Source organism: Quercus lobata, chromosome 8, assembly GCF_001633185.2.
Source record: "Quercus lobata isolate SW786 chromosome 8, ValleyOak3.0 Primary Assembly, whole genome shotgun sequence".
NCBI classification, from domain to species: Eukaryota; Viridiplantae; Streptophyta; class Magnoliopsida; order Fagales; family Fagaceae; genus Quercus; species Quercus lobata.
The window spans coordinates 50,388,693-50,410,822 of NC_044911.1; the positions used below are offsets into that span (position 1 = coordinate 50,388,693).

A 22,130-nucleotide genomic window follows, 5' to 3' on the forward strand; every position below is an offset into this window, starting at 1 on the left:
GGCAAATATACAATACACAACAAACTACACCCGCACTGCACAATCAGAGAGGGAGAGACAGAGAGGGATACCATTACCCACAACGCTGGTCTGGATTGACAGAGTCGAAGTGGCGGCGCTAATATCGACTAGATTTGAGAGTATAGCAACGATGCTAGAGTAGAGGCTATAGTAGTGGTTGAAGCATGGTTCGGCCGTAAGGAGGATTCTTTTTTTACTATTCAGATTTTTTTTTTAAAAAATTTTCTTTTGGAAAAGTCATAATTTACATTGAATAGAACTCCCGATTAGAAGGGATTTTTTTTTTTTTTTGGTTTTTTATATATATGGAATTTGTTTAAATTGTGTTGCTGATTGTATTTGGAGGGAATATGGGCTAAGGAATGGGTCAGAAGTTTTTTTTTTTTTTTTTTTTTTTTTTTAAGGTTCTTTATATCAAATTTCTCTGAATTAAATTTAAATTTCAGGAAGGAAAAAATCTTAGGGGGCCGGTAAGTAAATTTTAATACTGAATAAGATTCTTACAATCTATAATGGAAATTTTAAAAAGTCAGGGGGCCATGGCCCCCGCCCCTGATTGATATATTATCTACCAACATAGGATCCAAAAAAAAAACAAAAAGTTATCTACCAACATATTATAAAGATTAATTATGGTGTCTAAGACTAAGAGTACATTTCCATTATTGGACAAAACTCCACTTAATTATTACAAAATTAAGTGGAGTTTTAATTTTTTGGATAAGTAGATAAAGTCTAGAGTACTACACGCCACGAAAAACGTGGTTAATTTGGACTAGGATTAAACAGTTGTATTTAATAAGATATATTATCGGTTTAATTTCAATGAAATTGTACAATATACTAACTCTATTACTAGTAGGATAACGTTTTTACCCACCGCCTTAAGCTTTCTATGTGTATATAAAGAAACCATAAAAACCCTTTAATTTAACTCATATCTCTTTCTTCATACTTTTGCCTTCTTGTTTCTCGTCCTTCTTCTTGATCTTTGTTATTCTCTTTTTCTTGTTGTTCGCTATGGGTGCTGGATGGACTGATCCCAACGATGGTGATCCTAAAAAGAATTACCCTGGAGAAATCACTTTCTATGTGTTGGTAACTTGCATTGTCGCTGCCATGGGGGGTTTGATTTTTGGTTACGATATTGGTATCTCAGGTAAGCAAGCATTCAAGAACCACAATATAATACTATATGTTTCTTTTTTCCATTATTAATTCTTCTTTCACGTACGTTCCATGCATGTATGTTTATGTGTTTAGTTTGATTATAACATATCAATTTTTTATACCTATATAGGTGGTGTGACGTCCATGGCTCCCTTCTTGCAAAAGTTTTTCCCATCGGTTTATCATAAGGAGGCCTTGGATAAATCAACCAATCAATATTGTAAATTTGACAGTGTCACACTGACCATGTTTACATCTTCTCTATACTTGGCTGCACTTGTGGCATCGTTGGGTGCATCATGGGTGACCAAGAAGTTGGGTAGGAAAATATCCATGCTCATTGGTGGTTTGGTTTTCTTGGCCGGAGCTATCATCAATGCTGCTGCTCTAAATATTGCTATGCTTATCATTGGTCGAATTTTATTGGGTATTGGTGTAGGCTTTGCTAATCAGGTAAATATAAAATCTCTTAATTATTTGCTTTTCTTGATTTTTTTTTCTCTCTCTTTTGCTTGTACTTTTAGTCTTTTACATGCAAGTTTTAAATTTTATCCTTCAAAGATCTTATTACGTAATTGGGACTAGCATTGGGTAATTTTTTATTATTATTAAAAACTAATATAGTAGGCTAGCTCAGTAATATATTGAAGCCACTAGCTTCGAAACATAATCCTAACCCTAATTCATGGGTTGCCTTAATGTTGCATGAGTTTATCCTTCTTCTTTTTCTTTTTCTTTTTAATTTCTTTTTATGCAAACATGGGTTTATCCTAAATTTTAAGGAAATTACATAATAATAATAAAGATGGGTTCAAGTTACACCTAGTGTAACTTCATAACCGTAGATTTCTAATAGATCCAATAGCTAGAAAAATAGCATTAAATGATTATTTTGTTTCTCTTCCTTATTTATGACAAATTAATTCTATCCTTTTTTCTCTCTCTTTCTTACCCAATATAAAAAGAAATCCTCCTCTTTTTCTTTCTCTCACCTATTTTCTGTCTCTTGCTTACCCAATAAAAAACAAAATTCTTTGCTTCTTTCTCTCACCGTAATCTGAGTAGAGGAAGAAAAGATAAAACAAAATGATTTTTTTATGAATTAAAAAAATTACTGAATTAAGAAGCTTAACCAAAATCCCATGAGATTTTTTAAGCTTTAATTTTGAGATATTTTTTCCCCGTTTAGGAGACTTGGTTAATTGGTTTTGAAGTAGAAATATAAGTATGATGTTTGAGTTATGTTTTGTATGAGGCTTTGCTTTGTCTCTGTGGCTGTCACCTCTATCCATAAAGTTTTCTATCATTTTTTAAGAGAGTATGTGAATTAGGAGATTAGGAAAACTAAAACCTAAAAATCATTTGAAACACAAGTCTAACAAAGAAGAAGAAACGATGTCTAACAACATAAATTTTAGGAAGAAAGGAACACCATTAAACAAAATCCAATATCTAAGGATGGCGGTCGCTTTGTCATATCTAATATCTAAGGGATTTTGACAACTTATATAATGCAAGAAGAGAGTTTTTAAGTGATGATTAGTTGAATATGTGACATTCTAAAAAACGTTTTCATTTTGCTGTATTAAAATTGTTTTTGGTTGAACACAGAAAACCTTTTCCATTGACCTGCATTTTCCACCATAGAAGAAACGTTGTCTAACAACAGAAATTTTAGGAAGAAAGGGACACCATTAAACAAAATCCAATGAGATCTATGGAAAGTAATAAATGAGGATAGAGAAAAACTATTATTAATTAGGTAAATAAGTGGAAAGAAATAATCATTTAATGCTATTTTTCCAACTGTTAGATCTATTAGAAATCTACGGTATAGAAAAAGTGTAACTTGAACCCATCTCATAATAATAATAATAATAATTGTAAGGAAGGAAGCAATTTGAGTCTTAAGCCCAAAAGTTAAAAGGATCTAGGTCCAAAGAGCCCAGAACAATGAATTTGTAGAGAGTAGGTTGGAAAACTAGGTTTTAATGAGTTAGGTAACGATTATAGTGGATCAAAATGACAATAAAGTAAAAATGGATTGGTTTTATTTAAGAAAATCGTCATTGGCACAGTCCGAGGAGATCAATTCTTGTATATAATTCTTGAAGTTGATTACAAGTACAGCTCTTATTGCTATAGTATTTCTCTCTCAATTCTCCGATCCCTTTCTCTTAAAGCCTTCCTTCTATTTTATACTCTCTTCCTCCTTTCATCTCTACTCTCCATGTGTAGATTAGATTGTTGGCGTTGATCTTTATCACATCAGTACCTTCCTGAAGTCTTTGGGGAGTAGCTGTAAGGCTGAAAACTTCTTGATCACATCAGCACCTTCCTCATTAATGCGGCCAAAGAGTAAGCTGCAGAACTTTCAATACAATGGTAGCAACTTTCCCTTAGATATTTCATAGCCTCCCTCTGTTCTGTTCCTTCTTGATACTTATCCTCAACAGTAGAATTGTCTGGAACGTTGCTCTTGATGGCAGACCGCACCTTCTGACCTTGGCTTTGCTCAGCCGAGGAAGCATTCCTCCTCAGACTGCCCTCTTGGACAATCATGATCAGACCTCACCTCCTCATTCACTAACACGAATTCTTATGATAGTGTTTATCCGTTCTCGGACTACTTAATGTCCTCGGATTAGGCTCCTGACCCAGTTTATACATATATATATACCACTGGGCTTATCACCCCTACTACAATAATAATAATAATAATGATGATGATGATCTTTCTTGTGATGATAAAACAATTAAACTTTTTGCTTGTTCGCATTTATTTTCTTCTTGTTGGTATCTAATATCAATTTTTTTAAAATTATTTATATTTTTAATTTTTAATCATTTGGTTTTTATTACCAAAAGGCAATATAAATAAATTTTTGTTCAGTAATATAATGAAGGCACTAGCTTGGAAAAATAATCCTAACCCCAATTCATGGGTTGCCTTAGGGTTACATGAGTTTATCCTAAATTTATAAGGGAAGCACATAATTCTTAAAATTATCAATTTATGACTTAAAAAAATTCTTTCAACTTTATCACTTACTCTATATATTAATTGATAGAATTACTCAAGAGCTTATTTTATTTCTTTCAAAACTGAACCTATATATATATATATATATATATGTATATATCACTGAATAACTTTGATTTATTCAATTGTGTGCAGGCTGTACCATTGTACCTTCCAGAGATGGCTCCATACAAACTTCGAGGTTCTCTCAACATTATCTTCCAACTGTGTATTACAATAGGTATTTTGATAGCCAATGTTGTTAACTACCTCACACCCAAGATCAAAGGTGGCTATGGATGGCGTGTAAGTCTAGGTGGTGCAGCTGTTCCTGCCCTCTTCATTGTGATCTCGTCATTTTTCCTCCCCAACACTCCAAACTCAATGCTTGAGAAGAATGAACCTGAAAAAGCCCGAGCAATACTCAAGCGAATTCGTGGTGTTTCTGATAAGGAAATTGAGGCTGAGTTCGAGGATCTTGTGGCAGCAAGTGAAGCCTCTAAAGCTGTGAAACACCCTTGGAGAAACATTCGGAATAGAAAGTATAGGCCTCAATTGATCATGTCTATGGCCATTCCATTTTTCCAACAATTTACTGGCATCAATGTTATCATGTTCTATGCTCCTCAGCTTTTCAAAACAATTGGGTTTGGGGATAATGCTTCACTCTTATCAGCACTCATCACTGGTGGAATCAATTGTTTTGCTACATTGGTCTCCATCTATGGTATTGATAGATGGGGTAGAAGATTTCTTTTCCTAGAGGGTGGAATTCAAATGCTCATATTTCAGGTAACACACGTCTTAACTATTCTTTTTATGTGTATTCAATTTTATTCCTATATCAAAAGTTGCATCCATAAATTTTTATATAATGTAAATTACATTGCTCATGTCGTAGGTTTTGGTAACAATCTTCATTGGATGGAAATTTGGAGTAACAGGTCAAGTTATAGACTTGCCCAAGTGGTTTGCTGGCCTTGTTGTGTTCTTCATATGTGCCTATGTTGCTGCTTTTGCGTGGTCATGGGGGCCATTGGGATGGTTAGTGCCAAGTGAGATTTTCCCACTAGAGATTCGATCGGCTGCACAGAGTATCACTGTTTCTGTGAACATGCTCTTCACATTCATTGTGGCCCAATTATTCCTTACCATGCTCTGTCACTTGAAGTTTGGCTTGTTCATCTTCTTTGCCTTTTTCGTGGTACTCATGACCCTCTTTGTCTATTTCTTCTTGCCGGAGACAAAGAACATTCCCATTGAAGAAATGACACTTGTGTGGAAGGAGCATTGGTTTTGGAGGAGATTCATGCCTGAAGATCGCCCCCAAGTCTAAATTCCTTGTGCTAACATATATTTTTTTTTGTTCTATTAATAACTTTGGTTTTTAATTTCGCTTTAGTATTACGCTGGAACCCCTCACTATAAATATTTGTTTTAATTTTACTTGGGCTTTATTTTTGCTTTTCATTTTCTAGACTTTAGATAATGTGCATGTGGTATTGTTAATGACGTAATTCTAGTCTTCTATCATATTAATACGAGGTCCATAATTCTTCTTCCATATGACATGAAGGAAAAGTTATGTCTTCTACTGCATTAATTACAAAAGAGCGATTGAACTTCATAATGGAAAAACATCCACATACACTCTCCATAACATTCTCGTGTTTTCTCCTAAGACCAAAATCTTCCCCGTTGAATCTGCTTTTTTGGTAGATTGCCAGTAGGCTGATTTTACTATAAAGTTCCACTTCTATTGACAACCCAGATAAGTGTATTATCTTGCCATTGTGAGGCTGCAATTTGAACTTTAAGAATGATTGTCTGAGATTCTTCGTCAAGCAATTTTCCAATTTCTCCTTGTTCGGTTCACTTTTGTTGCTTCATCAGATTAGCTATTATAGTTGGCTGTGCTAGTTCCTTGCCTATTCTTTGATTTTGTTCTGGAATGGTCAATCCGGCATGTTTGTAACCTTCACGCCAAATCTAAGAAGTCAATATGTCTTCCCAATCCTGCATCTGTTCATTGTTTGTCCAATCTTAGGATTTTAACACAGATTTTATTTTGAGCCGTTGCCTTTTTTTTTTTTTTGTATTAGACTTCCACCAATTACTCAAGATTAGTGGGAATTATAACCTATTTATTTGCATAAATACAATGCGCATTATTATAACCCCCTTACAATTACATTTATCAACACACTTTAATCCAACTAAATAATATAAATATTAATAAAATGTCCTCGTATAGTTGTATTTATCAATTAATATTATAATCCACTAAAATCAACCATTTATTTTTATCGGTGGTGATTGATGGAGATGGAGCCGAGAAAAAGTAGTCATATTTGTTAGTTCAAGTATCAATAATACAAAATTGAAAATATGATGTTCCATTTACAATAAGGGATAACAACGGGATGGAGGTAACGGCATACCATGAATTCTTTAGCCCTATTCCACATGGTAGTTGCTCCCACGTCCCCTCCTCATCACACCTCGTCCCCTGTTAACTCACCTCGATTCACCTTGCGTAAATTTAAATATTTATTAATTAGATTTGTAAATAATTGGTAGTAAAAATAATAACTTCAAACATTTTTCAATACAGTATTAAAATAATAAATGCTCAATTTGGAATTTGGGCTATCCTATCACTTTCAACGTTTGAACGTGGAAGCCAACTGGAGCAGTCACGTGAAGCTGAACATGCACACTGTTCTAATCCTAATCCGAATCCTAATCCACTCACCGAAAAATTAATTAAAATATAATAAAGTTGAATAAAAAAGAAAAGCGCGCATACCCGTTGCTTTTCCCTCAATACGTATAAATACCATCCTCACTGTTTAATCCCCAAAAAAAAAAAAACCAAAAGCCAAAAAAGTCTCAGAATTCACACAACACAAAACGCACAGTTTTTCTCTTTGCCAAAGCGCAAACCAAACCTCACTTTCTCTCTCTCTGAAGCTTTCGGGAAATCGACCACAATGGCGAGGCCATCGCAGCAAGAGATCGACACGTTCGTTGCCATCACCGGCGCGTCTGAGTCAATCGCTCTTCGTAAACTGGAGGTGCATTTCCTCATCTCTTATTTTCGTCCTTATATATCACTCACCTCACTCACTCACTTTGTATTTCTAGTGTTTCTTGTATCTTTTAGCTACTTTTTACTCTGATTCTTGATTATCTTTCCTGATTATTAGTTTGTGAGAAATTTGATACATAATGTACTATGATTTAGAAATTCATGCTTAGTATTCAAGCTTAGGGACTCTGTTTCGTACATGAATTGAAATAGTTAGTGTGCTTTGTGTGTGAACGTGTTTGAATTCAATTATTAGTCTGTTTTTTTTTAACATTAATCACCATAAGTAATTGTACATGTGTAGTTTAAGGACATAATCACAGAATGCTACATCAGATACTAAAATTGCACCACAAAAAGTAGCTTAAACTCGGCTGTGAGGTCGGGAATTTGAGCCCCTGGGGTTTTTTGGAATGATTCTTTTGATAAAATTTGTTATTATTTTGATGTTATATTAAATATTGAAAGAAGAAACAAAAAATGTACAATGTGCATCTTTTTAAGGTAAGATAAGTTCCTTGCTATATGCGATTTCTGTGCATTTCGTGAATTGTTTGACATATTTTGGTTGGTAAACAGGAGCATGGAGGCAATCTCAATGAAGCTGTAAATGCACATTATGGTGATGTGGGTAGACACATGTATGGAATATCAGTTTAATTTTCACTTTTTTTTTTTTAAATAAAAAATTTTAATTAATTTCCTTTTAGTCCTCTATCAGTTTTTGAGTTAATTATTGTTTTAAACTACCAATAAGTTAAGTAATTCTTGTTTTACTTTTGTCCTTCCTTGTCTAGTACAAATCAAGCAGCTGCTGCTTCCCAGCCATATAATTTCCCGAACATGAATGGTCTGGTTCAAGCCGGACCACGTGGGATTTTACCATTATTATCTGCTGCTAGAAGTTTCAGGCCTTCATTACTGCTTGACGCCAATTACCGGAGAGATCTCTATAATTCAATTGGTGCTTCTGCTTTCGGTACTCGTGGGCCATATGTTTCACATCCAGGGGAGGTCAGGGAGTCTCCACAACACTTGAATAGTAGGAATGAGCAGCCTCATCATTCAGGACTAAGGCAGACGGAGTATGATACTGGAACTTCATTACCTCATGGTCCGGGAACCGATGAAAATGTAGAGGAAGAAATGATTCGAGCTGCTATTGAGGCTTCAAAGCAGGAGGCTGAAAGGAATTATCTGAATCAGCTACGTAGTGCTTCAAATGTATGCTATGGCTAATTTTACTGCCTTGGCCTGTAATTTTTTGAATTTTTTTCTTTAAGTTCTTTTTATCAACATACTTGTGCAGGATTCTTCTGGTATTGGGCTACTGCATAACCAACATCACCCAGAAGACGATGATATTTCTCGTGCAATTTCATTGTCCTTGAAGGTATTTATTTTTGGATCTTGTATTTTAGTATGCTATTCATGCTTTCCCTATGTTGATTCTTGGTTCCCCCTGACATGAATTGAGTTCAGACAGCAGAGCAAGAGATAGCAATTCGTGAGCAGCAAGTAAAAAATGAAGATCAAGGAGCTGGATCTTCTGATTTGATTGGTAGAAATGAGAAAGCTAAGAAAAGTAAATGGAAGGTGTGTTCCTGATAGCTGGCTACATTTTTCTATCACAAATACACACAAAAAACACTTGTGTTACTTTTCATCAAAATGCATTATTGAGATGCCATTTGAGTATATAAGCAGCATCTAGTGGGAAATGCAAGCATACTTCCAGGCTTCATTTTTAGAGCACTAGAAACTAATTGTCTGGATATTGTGGCAAAAAAAAAAAGTTGTATGCAATACACAAAACTCACTTTTTTGCGGGGTCTATGAGGTGATTAGTAGGCAGCATGACCCCCATTTTTATTTTTGGAGAGAGAGGGGGCCTGCGCCTTGAGAACACAGTGCTCAAGATCTTTGATGGAAGGTCTTTTTGGCTCAATTTTTTAAAAATTTATTTTAAAGCATATCACTTTGTTTCAGCTCTTCTTAGGCTAAGCTCAGATGCAGATTTGTGGAGCTAATTATTCCTTCCTGCATTTTACTAGTCCACAAAGAAAGAAGAAATTAAATTAATAATAAAATGAAAGTTACCAAAATTATATAATAAAATTTTTTGTTCTCCTGCCTCTTGAAGGCTTGGATGTCATTCTTCTAACTAAGAAAATTTTTTTAGTTGAAGCGAGGAAGTTCATCGCACAAAGATGGAGCTGAAAATAGGAAACAACACAGCACAGATGCTGTTCATACTGACAAGGTATTGTTTGTTTGTTGATAGCAATTTTGAATCAGCTCATGCAAATAATAAATGAAAAAAGTAACAGTAACAACTGCTTCACTAAATTATATGTTTGCATCTTTTTGCAAAGTGGGGAGGCATTTCTTTGGAAGAGCTTGATGATGCAGCTATGATTGAAGCTGCACTTTTTGGAAAAATTCCTGAAGGGACTTCAAATCACTATCAGCATGCACCTAATATGCAAAGTGGTCAAGATAGAAGCTCCAGTTCTCATTCTGTACCTCATCCTCCATCACCCTTTCTAACAGAACAGCAATCTCTAAGAGAACAACAGGTTCTAACTAACTTCTTGCAATCAGTGTGATGATAACATTCTGTATGATATGATTGTTCAATTTTTCCGTGCAATATGAATATCCTGCATCTTTCTTTCTAGGAGACTGAAACTCATCAATTAAGGGAAGACAAATTCTGCAACAAATTGCTTGAGGGAGAGGTAGTATCAAATGTCTGTTGGGTTTTGGTGTTCTTGCAGATGCCTAGTGTTTGCTGAAGATTCATTGACATTTTTTGGCATGTTTCTTTTTTATCATATCAATATAGTCAACAGGGTTTGTTTAAGATGGAGTTAAATTCTTTTGTAATTAAATAGTGCATGAGATACAAGGGCAGAATATAAGTTTTGAGTGCTTCATCTGTTTACAACAGTTTTACATGCTTAAAGATATATATATATATATATATATATTATCCCCACCTTTTTTTTTCCCAAGTGTATGTTATATTGCCTGGGTTTGAGGTTAAGAAATAATCCAGAATGAAGTGGAATTATTGATGTGAAAAGTCTGAGGTTTTGAATTTTCCAAAAGTAATGAAACATTTTTCCTGGTGAGAGAGTGATTGTTGCCAGCCGTAGGTATATGTCTTAAATTGTAAGAAATAAATGCGTGGTTATGTATATTTTCTTGTATAGAGGGGGAACTCCCATTATGATTTGTTTAGTGGTAGCTAGGCTGTTCATATCTCTCTCTCTTTTTGATGACAGGAACTGGAGAGAATACTAGCTGCAAAAGAAGCTTCACTTTCAAAGGAACCAGCAAAAGATAATGAGAATGCAGTAACTCTCCTTGTTCGGATGCCAGATGGTAGTCGCCCTGGTCGTCGCTTTCTCAAGTCTGACAAGCTTCAGGTAAAAATATTTAAAGATAAAAAAGAGTATGTGCATTTTCTGTCCCAAGAAAAAAAAAATTGTTGGCTTAACTGACCATGGATTTGTTCCTTTTTAGCTTCTTTTCAACTTCATAGATGTCAGTAGAGTGGTGAAACCAGGCACTTATAAAGTGGTAAGTGGTTCCCCATTTCCTCTAGATTTCTGATTTCCTTCTGTGAACTGTTAAGTTTCTCATTAGGTTGGCATGCTGCTTACCTTTCTGAGTGAGAGAAAACTGTGAAAATTCAATCATCATTGCTTTAAACTCAAAGTGCAGGCTTCTGGCAATACAGTTTCAGTAAATGGTTTGCATATGCTCGGTTTTGGAACTATAGTATGTAAAGGATAACAATTGAAGTTGAATTTAATTCATTTGTCACTGTCAATTTTATTTAATAATGATTTAAACATGTGAATCCACACATAATTTATTTCCAATTTTTTAAGAGTGCTTTCTTATCTATAGTTTATTTTAATTCAAAATATATATATATATATTTTTTTTTAATTCTCAACTACTAAGACTTTGGTGGTTTTGACTCTAGTCATCCTTCTTGGGGGGAAGGAGGGGGGTGGGGTGGGAGAGGAGAATATTCTTAAAAGAACCTGGAGTTGATTTCTTCGAAAAGTAGTGTAGTAATTCTTTTAAGACCGAAAGATACCTGCTTTGAAACATGTGTTGTGTAATAGTGTTTAAAGGCTGAAAAAATGTGTGGTAGTTTTTGGACGTGAAAGATACCTGTATGTGTGAGTTAAGAGTTTGTTGTTGTGCTAGTATAAGAGCATCGACTGTATTGGGTTTTTGGACTTTGTGTGATTTGTCAGGTTTCTGAGTTGGCATTAAAAGTTTGTTTCTGGTGCAATGAGATTTGGGTTTATGAGTGTGTTTGTGCTTGTAAAGGTTTTTGAGTGATTGTATGGTTTATGAGAGTTAGTCATGTGGTTGTAAATTTGTAATCCATCTCATTGAGAATCAATTTTAGTTGGTGTTGTTCGTATTTGTAGATATGGAGTTGGTCAAACAACTTTTTACACTTTTGTATCTTGTGTGGATATTTTTATTTGTTGTTCATGTCAATGCATTTCTGTTGGTCCAAACCGCTATTAGAGCTAATGCTGTCACAGCAGTAACAAATATTGGAAATTTGGGGTAATGGGCAAATTATAACAGAAAATCTTGATCCCAATGCAATCATCTTGTATGTGAGAGGATGCCTTTTTTAAGCTTATTGGGACTGAGGTGTTTACTTTCAATATACGCAAATCTCAATATTTAATCTATGGTTTTATGTGATGCAGTTGAAATTCTGAATCCTTTCATAAAGTGGGCTAAAATTTTTAGTTTTTTCCTTTAATATGGTTGCCTGGTAGATCTATATTTCATTCAAGTTTTTTTTTTTTCCAAGTATTTAATGCTAGAGTGATTTGTAACTATTTTAGGATTCGTATATTTTTTCTTTCTTTTAAGCCATAATTGCCAACTAAACTATTATATTTAGCTGTTTCTAATATGTATAGAGTGGTAGAGAAGTTGGAAAGTATATTTCAATGAAAAAGAAAGCAACAGGAATTGATTGGAATGTGTAATGTGGAGGGACTTGATAGAATTACCGACTCTTGTTGTTTTGTTTCCATGATGAACAGGTGAGGCCATACCCCCTGCGTACTTTCAGCATTAGTGACTGTTCATTGACTTTGAGTGAACTAGGCCTGACCAGCAAACAAGAAGCGTTGTTCCTGGAGTTGATTTAACATTGCTGCTCTTCTGTACTGAAAACTTACCAATTAGAATATCATGTTCAACTCAGACTGTACACTGTACTTGTTTGTGACTTGTAAAAAGTTTGGCCAAGGGTACTAGAAATCTGAGACGGGCTGCCCTGCAGAAATTTGCTGGCAATGAATTGGAAACTAAATTGATGGGATTGGTTACATTGGCAGTTAGTATATGCAATCATGATTGATTCTGTTGTCTAGTCTATGGTATGTTAATTTATTACCTTGTTGGTAGAATAAAAGGCATATAAGAACAAAAAAAGTGGAGTTAGATAGTGTCTAGCAATGTGTCCAGAAATATTGCCAATGAACTGGACAAGCCATGAACTTAGCCAAATGTGGACTACTCTTTGCTCCAAGGAATCTGAGTAATGGCATGGTGAACAAGCTTTTGTCAAAGGTCTGGTTTCAAAAGACTTGCCGTGTCACTATGATTAAGCCAAGTCCTAGCCTCAAGCTATTTCCCTCTACTTTCAAAGATATCATCTCTGCATTGTTGGCAAAAATCTGTTGGATGATTGCTGTCAATGAGGATATACTATGTGCCAAAATCCTCAAGGCCAAATATGGCTCTTTTGAATACTGGCTAAGAGGAAGCGAGTTGAAGAATTCCATATGGATTTGGAGAAAGTTATTAATTTGCGTAGGTGCTTTGTAGTTGGAGATGGTAAAACTGCAAAAGTAAACCACTGTTATTTCCTTAATTGATTAGTCTTTTTCTTATCACTTCTACTAATGTTATTTTGGGTCTTTCTCTGTCTTTTTGTAATTTCCTCAATTTGAATCAACTCATTCTTTTTTATCGGTGCATTAATCATTCTCCTCTGAGCATAACCAAACAATCTCAAATGACTCTTTCTCGTCTATTGATATCTTTTTTTCATCAAAAAAGAATCTTTTAAAGGAGGTTTTTTATTTTAAATTTTTTTAGATGTGGGGTTGCTAGTTTTTTTTATCACTTGAACCCTACCAATAAATTGATTACAATTTACATATTTGAGACTTAACGCTCTAGTTTCATTAAAACTAAGTTTCCAACTTCGAAAATAAATCATATTAATAAATTTAAATTGAGTTCTTTATTCAAAATAAATCAAACTACCTATTTAAAATAAAATGAATGTAACAAGTTTTTAAAAAATATTAATACAATGCATTAAACCAGGTTACTTGCGTAACCTAGATCGGCCCAACCCAAGATTCAGTGTGCAGATAAGGTTCAATTAAACATAAAAGCTTATTTTGGTTTTTTGGGATCATCGGTGGGGATCGGTAAGGAATCAACCAAAACAGAGTTACAAGTACCTAATCAGATTTACCCGATGAGTTTTATGAAAAAAAGTTACTGAGTTTCAAAACGAAGTTTGGAAAAGACCAATCGTGTCATATCAAACTTATATGTTGACAGAGCCATAGCGAGATGGAATTCCTTTGTCCAATCAATAATCACTTGCATAAAAGACGCTTCTAGTTGTAATCAACAGTTTGGTGCAACTATTTCTTTAGTTGAATCCTTGTTTGTTTCATTCCAATAGTCGTATAGAAAGTAGAAACTAATCTCCAGGAATACATAAAACAAGTGTGATAGTAGGAAGTGGGAGCCCAGACAAATCCAAATTAATACAACTAAGAACAAATACAACAAAGTCTGCCAACACTTTAACTATGACCCGTTGGGCCAAACCATCAGCACTCTAGTTTGCTTCCCTAAATGAATAATTTTCTTGCAGCAAAGGCCGTGAAAGAGAGACTTGCAATCATCAATAAGTGAAAACAACACTAGGTTAACTTCAGTGGAATTATTCAAGAATGAAACCACAATAAGATTATCCAATTTAGCAATCAACCTCATGAATCCGAGCCAATTGGAGGCCATCATTAAGTGTACATAACATAGCTGCTATACTAAAATTTCTACTAATCTTCTAATAAAACCACAAACCCATTGGCCAAAATGATCCCAAATAAGACCCCATATGCATAATCAGGATTCCCCAAATTGAACCATTCGTTTTTAGCTTAACTCAATCATCATCCGGATGTTGTCACCTCATTTCCACAATGGTGATGGATTGTCTAGATTTACTTTAATTAACTTAATCATCATCTGGATGTTGTCACCTCATTTTCACAATGGTGATGGATTGTCTAGATTTACTTTAGCGGGCAAAAAATTCCCCTACTTCATAAACACGAGTGGGAGAGAAATTTTCTTGAGTACCAACTAAATTAATCAACAATATTGTGACTTAAAAATTAAATCATATATAGATTTTGTTATCAGATGTCTATAGGTCAGCCTAAACCTAGAATAGCTAGGTTTGGTAAATTTACTAAAAACATCGTATAAGTAAATTTACTTTAGTTAATGGTTCAACAAATTTGCTTAGTGAACCTAACCATCCATGGCTGATCATTGACTACTTTCCGTAACATAAAGGATATCTTCGAATTTGGTTTCAATTTTACTTTCATGACTTAGATACACGCCACATTAATCAACAAATCAACTAAAAAGTCCTTGGGTTTATAAAGCTAAGGCTCTCCTATATTTTGGCTTAAGGTGGTTGCCCTACTCGCCAAGGCTCTAACGAGCACCTCGCATTTGAATGTTTCTTTTGCTGCTTTTAAGTGTTTGACCTTTTGACATTTGATTTTTTGAGTAAATTACCTATGGGATTTTTCTCCTCTGTCTATGTGTGTGTTTAATTGTGTAATATATGTGTTCCAATTTTGGTATTATTCAATTCTAATATAGGCGTTGCATTTTATTAATCTTATAGGAGTCTAATACTGATAATCTTAAATGCCATTTGATTTTTTGGTGTTTGTTAGTCTATTGGTTAAATATTTTCTTGTTTTTAGCTTCTATTGAGACATATACAGATCGCAAACATGTTTTTTTTTTTTTCTTTTTTTCAATTTACACTTATTTCTTTTCTTTTCTTTTCTTTTTTTTTCAATTTATACTTCTTCTTTTTTTTCAATTGTATAGGGTGGAGGTCAATGAAGTGGTTGTGATGGATATCACTTTCTGAAGGGAATTTTTCTTACAAGTTGTGTATATATTTGTGTATATTTACCTTTGAAACTATGTGTTTGATCATAAAGTAAACAAGGTATGTATATATTTGTGTTCTTGGACATATCAATTTGATGGAGTACTTGACTTTTGTATTTATTTAATTTGTATCTTTAAATTGTAGTTCCTTTTTTTTTGAAACCTTTAAATTGTAGTTCCTAAATATAATGTTTTATATTATCTTATAATGTGTATATTGCAAGATAAGGCAATAGACAAATTATTTAATATAAAAAATTTAAAAAAAAAAAAAAAAAAGACACTCAACCTATTGCAACAAGGTTTTTTTGTTGTAACAAGCTATGACATTTTTCACAAAACCTTTGAAGCAATAAGCTATTGCCACAAAGTTCTTTGTTGTAATAAAGAAGTTATTGCATCAACTTGTTTGTTGCAATATTTAGGATTTATTGCAATGAGATTTTTTTTTGTTGTATAAACCTATTGCCTAAGAGTTTATTACAACGGCTTGCAACAACTTTGTAGTTATAGCAATGATTTTTTCCTTTGTAATAAACCTTTTTTCTTGTAGTGATTCTTGATATCAGGATTAAATCTCAACTTCAAAGTTGGAACTGTTTTGGTACTTGTTTGCCATTGAACGAGAGGATACATGCTGGCAAAAACACTATGACAACACTACTGGTTGTGAAGATAAAGATTTTTACTATGGAAAATACCGTAACAAAACCTTTGCATATCTATATAGCAATTGCTCTTTTATTGATCCTGATGACATTAAAAATAAAACGGTCTTCAACTTTGGAATATTTACTGATGCTCTTAAATTTGGAGTGGTGGAATCAAGAAATTTTCGAGAGAAATTCTTTTACTGCTTTTGGTGGGGTCTTCGTGGTCTTAGGTTAGTAAATATATGATCCTCAAATTATATTCTTACTCAGTTGCCTTGCGGTCAAAACTATATATGATCTTATTGTGAGTGAATACTTTACAGCTAGAGGCTTTTTTTAACTTGTGTTTTCTTTTTTCGTTTCATCAGTTCTCTTGGCCAAAACCTGAAAACAAGCACTTATGTTGGGGAGATAATCTTTGTTGTCTTCATATCAATCTTTGGGTTGGTATTATTGTTAGAATTATGTGCCCTCAAAAACAATACTATGCATTTTTATTTGATGATAAAATTTTATTTTCACATTCATAACTTTTATAGGTATATTTCATTGTTTAAATGTGGCATGTGATGTCACCTCTGTAGGAAAAATCATGTTAATGGTTAAGGAACCAAAGACAGGGAGTAATGATTTTTCATATATTATTAAATTGTTCTAAGCTGTGGATATTAATTGAATATTACCACTGAAGCCTACACTTGTTGTGCTGCTATATGATAGGATGATTTACTCCATCATTGAAGTAGTGACTTTAAGCAAACAAGTGGGTGTAATGTAACAAGTACATACACTGAATTGGATCCGATCAAGGACACCTTATGGAGTGATTATTGTTAATTAAAATGTTGTTCTATCACAATTTTTCTATTGTCCTCAAACATGAGGGGTTTGTATATATTTATTTATTATGCACATAACTTTGACAATGTTAACTGGTGATGCTAATTTTAAAGGCTATATACAGACACATTGGGTTATGTGTGTAATGAGTAAAATATATAAATGCTCAACAATGAATCCACCAGTCTCTAAAGAAGATAATATATTCAGTTGATTTTCATATTGAAGTTGGACTCAAAACAAAACCGGCTGGTGACACTTTTCAAAAATGTTTTTCATATATATAATATTGTGTGTATATATATATATATATATATTTATATATTTAAAGAGTTTTTTAAAGATATTTTGGAGTCCAATAGAAATTATGATCAAGAAATTAAGTGTCACATAAGCTAGGGACATGACAATGATATTTATCCAGTTCTAGTGGCTTGTGGGAATATAGTATGGTGGAAGGATATAGATATAAAATTGTATGAAATGAGACCTCATTTATAATTCTCTAATCTTCAAGGGTCAATTGCAATGTGTTGATGGACATTATTGCAATATGTAGAAGTTCAAATATTTTCTTGATATGGTTGAGAAAATTAAGAAATAATTTTGGAAAGAGTTTCAAGATAAGTCAATAATATTCAAAAAGTTATTGATAAAATCCTACGGCTGAAGATTAGGATCCCTAAGGATCCCACGTCCAATCTCTCTCTAGGGTTTTAGAAGTCTACTATAAAATAAGATTTTATAATATCATATTTAGTGGTTGGCCATCAGAACTACTGTGTAATACTATAGTTTTCTGAAAACTCAAAAGAAATAGAGAGAGAGAGACATGAATACCTTGGGAGGCAACACGCTTGGGTTGCTAAGAGTGGTACGCAATTTTGTTCTATTTAGAATCCATGGTTGTGTGGTACAATGATCTTTAAATAAAAATATGATTTTTTGTTTTATATTGCTTCAACAAAAGTTTTCAGTGGTATCAAAGCAAACCAAAATTAATCATGGATTTTAAATTGTTATTTAATATCAGTATGATTGCTGAGTTTTTTTCCTATATGCCGTGATTGATATATATGTGATATGTTAATTGTTTATATTCGGAGAAGTGGCATATTGATATATGTGTTATAATTGATATTCGGAGAAATGGCATATTGATATAATCTTGAGTTGGGCGGCGTAGTGCTATAAGCCTATAATTGCTTTGTGGATTGTCTTTTATGGTTTCAAGTGTATGCTTTATAGATTGTCTATTATGAACCAATATACATGTATATGTGCTTAACTGTGTAACCCATATTGATATATATTGGTTTATTGACTCACCTTTTATGTTGATAAAATCTTGAGTATTACCGAATTGAGGTATTGAATCTCAATTGGTGGGAGTTGTGTCAGATACATAAAGAATGATATTTAGTGCATTGACTCACTTTACAGTTGCATCCCAGTACTGATATATATTAAGTGCTAAATAGGATTATTTTATAGAATAATTCCTATGGCCCTCCATTGTCGGTGAATAAAGGTTCTATTAAATTAAAATTTTGTTGAAGCCAAAAGGATAGACTTGATTTTGGTTTAGTAGTTCCTCTTGTTTACTTCTTGGGAAGACAGGTGTGTGTATGACTGGTGGGAGTGTGGCTAAAATAGCAACATAATCATACTAGTACATATATCACACTCAGATAATGGTTTTCACTTATCCAAATAAACATGACCACTAAAATAGTGTAAAACATGTTTGATTTGGAGGCCAATAGTAAATCGAGAGTCTTAGATAAATTAAATAAAATTAGAAACATGAGATGAAATTATGATGAATAGTATCTATTTGCCTTTATATGGTGTGCACAGTATATTTCAAAAGAAATTATTGGAGCATGCAAGGTAAGGGTTCCCGATGCCCACTTCGAACTATTTATAAATATAATTGTTATATTCTGTTCTGGGAATCTATGATATTTTGTTCTTGTGGGAGGTACCATTAGTTATTCAAAAACCTGAATATGATGAATATATGTATGTGAAAATATTATTTTATATTATTTTGCAGATTCATTATGACCAATTTTAATCCCTTAGCTAAGATTTTGGATGAAAATTGATTGTTTGGACCAAACTATGTAGATTGGAAAAGGAACCTAATCATTGTTCTCACTGCTAATAAGATAACTCATGTCCTTAATACTGAGGCACCGAAACTTGCTTTAGCTGATGCCACTGAGGCGCAAAGAGATGCATTTAATAAGTGGCATGAGGCTGATGAAATGGATAAATGCTACATAATGGCCTCTATGACCAATGTGTTGCAAAAACAATGCCAAGGCCTAGTTACAGCACAAGATATGATGCTGCACCTCAAAGAGATGTTTGGAGAACAAAGCAGAAGTGCACGGCAAACTGCTATGAAAAATCTCATGTCCACCAAAATGGTGGAAGGAACTCCAGTTCAGGAACATATCCTGAAGATGATTTCTTTCATCAATGAACTGGATATGCTTGGTGCAAAAATTGATAGTGAGACCTAAGTTGATATGATCCTAGCATCTTTACCTAATTCTTTTAATTAGTTTATCATGAACTATAACATGAATAAGATGGTAGTGACATTGTCAGAGCTGCTCAATATGTTGAAAGCATCTGAGGATCTCATCAAGAAAGAAAAGCCTACTGTAATGTTGGCTGAAAAATCTGATACTTCTCTTAAGTTGAAGCCTAAGGGTAAGAACTTTAAGAGAAAAGAGTCTCAATCATTCAATAAGGCTCAAGGTGACAAAGTGAATAAGGACACTGAGAAAAAGAAAGCAAAAGGAAATTGTTTCCATTACGGTAAGCTTGGTCATTGGAAGAGAAACTGTTGCCATTATTTGGCTTCTCTGAAGAATGACAAACCTGCAGAAGGTATGCCTAATTTGCTCGTTATTGAAACAAATTTAATGGATGGTCCATTTGATTCTTGGTGTGTAGATTCTGGTACAATCTCACACATTTGCAATGTGTTGCAGGGGTTCAAGGAGACTCGAAGGTTAAATGAAGGGGAGGTGATCCTAAAGATGGGGACTGGTGCAACTATTGCAGCCACTGCCATTGGAACCTTTTATTTAGAATTATCTTCTAGTAGAACTCTTGTTTTAGAAGATTGCTTATATGTGCTAGAAGTGCGAAGAAATTTAGTTTCAGTTTAAAACTTGGTTGTTCAAGATATTCATTTATTTTTACTTCTAAACTTGTTGTTAAGTTTAATAATAAATTTGTAACTTCTGGCATTTTACAAGATGGTCTTTATTTTTTAAGTTCTATTGATAATTCTATTAATTGTGTTGAGAATGATATTGCTACCAGTGTGTTATCTCTTAAAAGAAAAAGAGATGTTAATCCTACCTATTTGTGGCACTTAAGGCTTGGTCATATCAATATTGACCGAATCAATAGATTGGTAAGGGATAGGCCATTGAATCTTTTGAAGGTAGAGCCTTATCCAATTTGTGAGCCTTGCTTACAAGGGAAAATGACAAAAAGTCCCTTTACAAGAAAGGGAGCTAGAGCCACTGATATATTAGGATTAATACACACTGATGTTTGTGGTCCTATGAATCACATGGCAAGAGGTGGTTTCTATTACTTCATTACTTTTATTGACGATTATTCTAGGTATGGTTATTTGTACCTAATGAAACATAAATCTGAATCCTTTGAAAAGTTCAAAGAATTTCGTAATGAGGTTGAGAAACAAGCTGGAAAATGCATAAAAGTTCTTCGCTCTGATAGATGAGGAGAATACCTCTTGGATCAATTTAAGGAATATCTAAAAGAAAATGGGATTATTTCTCAATTGACTCCCCCTGCCACAGCTCAACATAATGGTGTAGCTGAAAGAAGAAATAGAACCTATTAGATATGATTCGTTCTATGATGAGCATGTCAGAGTTGCCAATTTCATTTTGGGTTTATGCTTTGGAGACTGCTGTTTATTTATTAAATAGAGTCCCTACCAAATCAGTTCCTAATACCCCATATGAGTTATGGACTGGCAAGAAACCAAGTCTAAATCACTTAAAGATATAGGGTTGTTCAGCACATGTTAGAAAGTCTAATATGGATAAGCTAGGACTTAGGAGTGATAGATGTTTATTTGTTGGCTATCCCAAGATGTCTATTGGTTTCTATTTTTACATTCCTAGTGAGCAAAAAGTGTTTGTGAGCAGGAATGCTATTTTTCTTGAGGAAGATTATAGCTTAAATGAAAGTAGAGCAAAAGTTTCTCTTGATGAACAAACTGATAACCCAATGGCTGAGTTGAATGAGAATAATGAAGAGCAAGTAATAGTGTCTACTGAACCAAATAAAATACAAGAGACTCGACGTAGTAAAAGGACTATTAGGCCTCCAATTAGACTCAATTTGTTAAATGAGATTTATCTAATGGAGTCAGAGGAGCATGATAATGATCCTTTTACTTATCAAGAAGCAATGACTGATAAGGACGTTAAGAATTGGAAAAGGGCCATGGAATCAGAGATGGACTCAATGTATACCAACCAGGTTTGGACCTTGGTAGACAAACCAAAAGATATTAAGCCTATTGGTTGTAAATGGGTCTACAAAAGGAAGATAGGACCTAATGGTAAGGTGGGGACCTATAAAGCTAAGCTAGTGGCAAAAGGATATAATCAAAAGGTTGGAATTGATTATGAGAAAACTTTTTCGCCAGTAGCCATGCTAAAGTCCATAAGGATTCTATTGTCAGTTGCTGCACATTATGATTATGAGATATGGCAAATGGATGTTAAAACGGCTTTCTTGAATTGACACATTCAAGAAGAAATTTTTATGGACCAGCCAGAAGGTTTCATATCTCATGGTCAAGAATCAAAAGTGTGCAAGTTGATGAGATCTATATACGGCCTAAAGCAAGCATCACGCAGTTGGAACATCCGTTTTGATGAGGCAATCAAATCGTTTGGTTTCTCACAAAATATGGATGAAACTTGTGTTTACAAAAAGGTTAGTGGGAGCACTATTACATTTTTAGTTC

The 22,130-nt window shown here is 33.9% G+C and overlaps 3 protein-coding genes across 4 annotated transcripts; all 3 read left to right on the plus strand.

Moving 5' to 3' along the window:
* Positions 1-977: 977 nt before the first annotated feature.
* On the plus strand, positions 978-5,625 carry LOC115958218 (sugar carrier protein C-like). The gene is made up of 4 exons (XM_031076616.1): positions 978-1,180; positions 1,322-1,644; positions 4,370-5,005; positions 5,115-5,625. The coding sequence occupies exons 1-4, from the start codon at positions 1,042-1,044 to the stop codon at positions 5,547-5,549; spliced, it is 1,533 nt and encodes a 510-aa protein (XP_030932476.1). The 5' UTR covers positions 978-1,041; the 3' UTR covers positions 5,550-5,625.
* Positions 5,626-7,071: 1,446 nt separating this feature from the next.
* On the plus strand, positions 7,072-12,726 carry LOC115958223 (plant UBX domain-containing protein 9-like). 2 transcript variants are annotated; one of them, XM_031076617.1, is made up of 11 exons: positions 7,072-7,290; positions 7,884-7,945; positions 8,102-8,528; positions 8,614-8,697; positions 8,787-8,900; positions 9,487-9,567; positions 9,680-9,883; positions 9,986-10,045; positions 10,595-10,738; positions 10,836-10,892; positions 12,404-12,726. In XM_031076617.1, the coding sequence occupies exons 1-11, from the start codon at positions 7,207-7,209 to the stop codon at positions 12,509-12,511; spliced, it is 1,425 nt and encodes a 474-aa protein (XP_030932477.1). In that variant the 5' UTR covers positions 7,072-7,206; the 3' UTR covers positions 12,512-12,726. The 2 variants fall into 2 exon arrangements, with proteins under 2 accessions (XP_030932477.1, XP_030932478.1); XM_031076618.1 differs by lacking the exon at positions 9,986-10,045.
* Positions 12,727-18,975: 6,249 nt separating this feature from the next.
* LOC115957023 lies at positions 18,976-19,623 on the plus strand. The gene is made up of 2 exons (XM_031075267.1): positions 18,976-18,982; positions 19,223-19,623. The coding sequence occupies exons 1-2, from the start codon at positions 18,976-18,978 to the stop codon at positions 19,621-19,623; spliced, it is 408 nt and encodes a 135-aa protein (XP_030931127.1).
* Positions 19,624-22,130: the final 2,507 nt, after the last annotated feature.

What these genes read in the sequence shown, in the direction of transcription:
- LOC115958223 (XM_031076617.1), top strand. Translation starts at nt 7,207, where the DNA reads ATGGCGAGGCCATCGCAGCAAGAGATCGACACGTTCGTTGCCATCACC. An exon ending in TCGCTCTTCGTAAACTGGAG is followed by an intron (nt 7,291 to 7,883) that starts GTGCATTTCCTC and finishes GTTGGTAAACAG; the next exon opens with GAGCATGGAGGCAATCTCAA. An exon ending in TCAAGTCTGACAAGCTTCAG is followed by an intron (nt 10,739 to 10,835) that starts GTAAAAATATTT and finishes GTTCCTTTTTAG; the next exon opens with CTTCTTTTCAACTTCATAGA.
- LOC115958218 (XM_031076616.1), top strand. Translation starts at nt 1,042, where the DNA reads ATGGGTGCTGGATGGACTGATCCCAACGATGGTGATCCTAAAAAGAAT. An exon ending in TTACGATATTGGTATCTCAG is followed by an intron (nt 1,181 to 1,321) that starts GTAAGCAAGCAT and finishes ATACCTATATAG; the next exon opens with GTGGTGTGACGTCCATGGCT. An exon ending in GTGTAGGCTTTGCTAATCAG is followed by an intron (nt 1,645 to 4,369) that starts GTAAATATAAAA and finishes AATTGTGTGCAG; the next exon opens with GCTGTACCATTGTACCTTCC.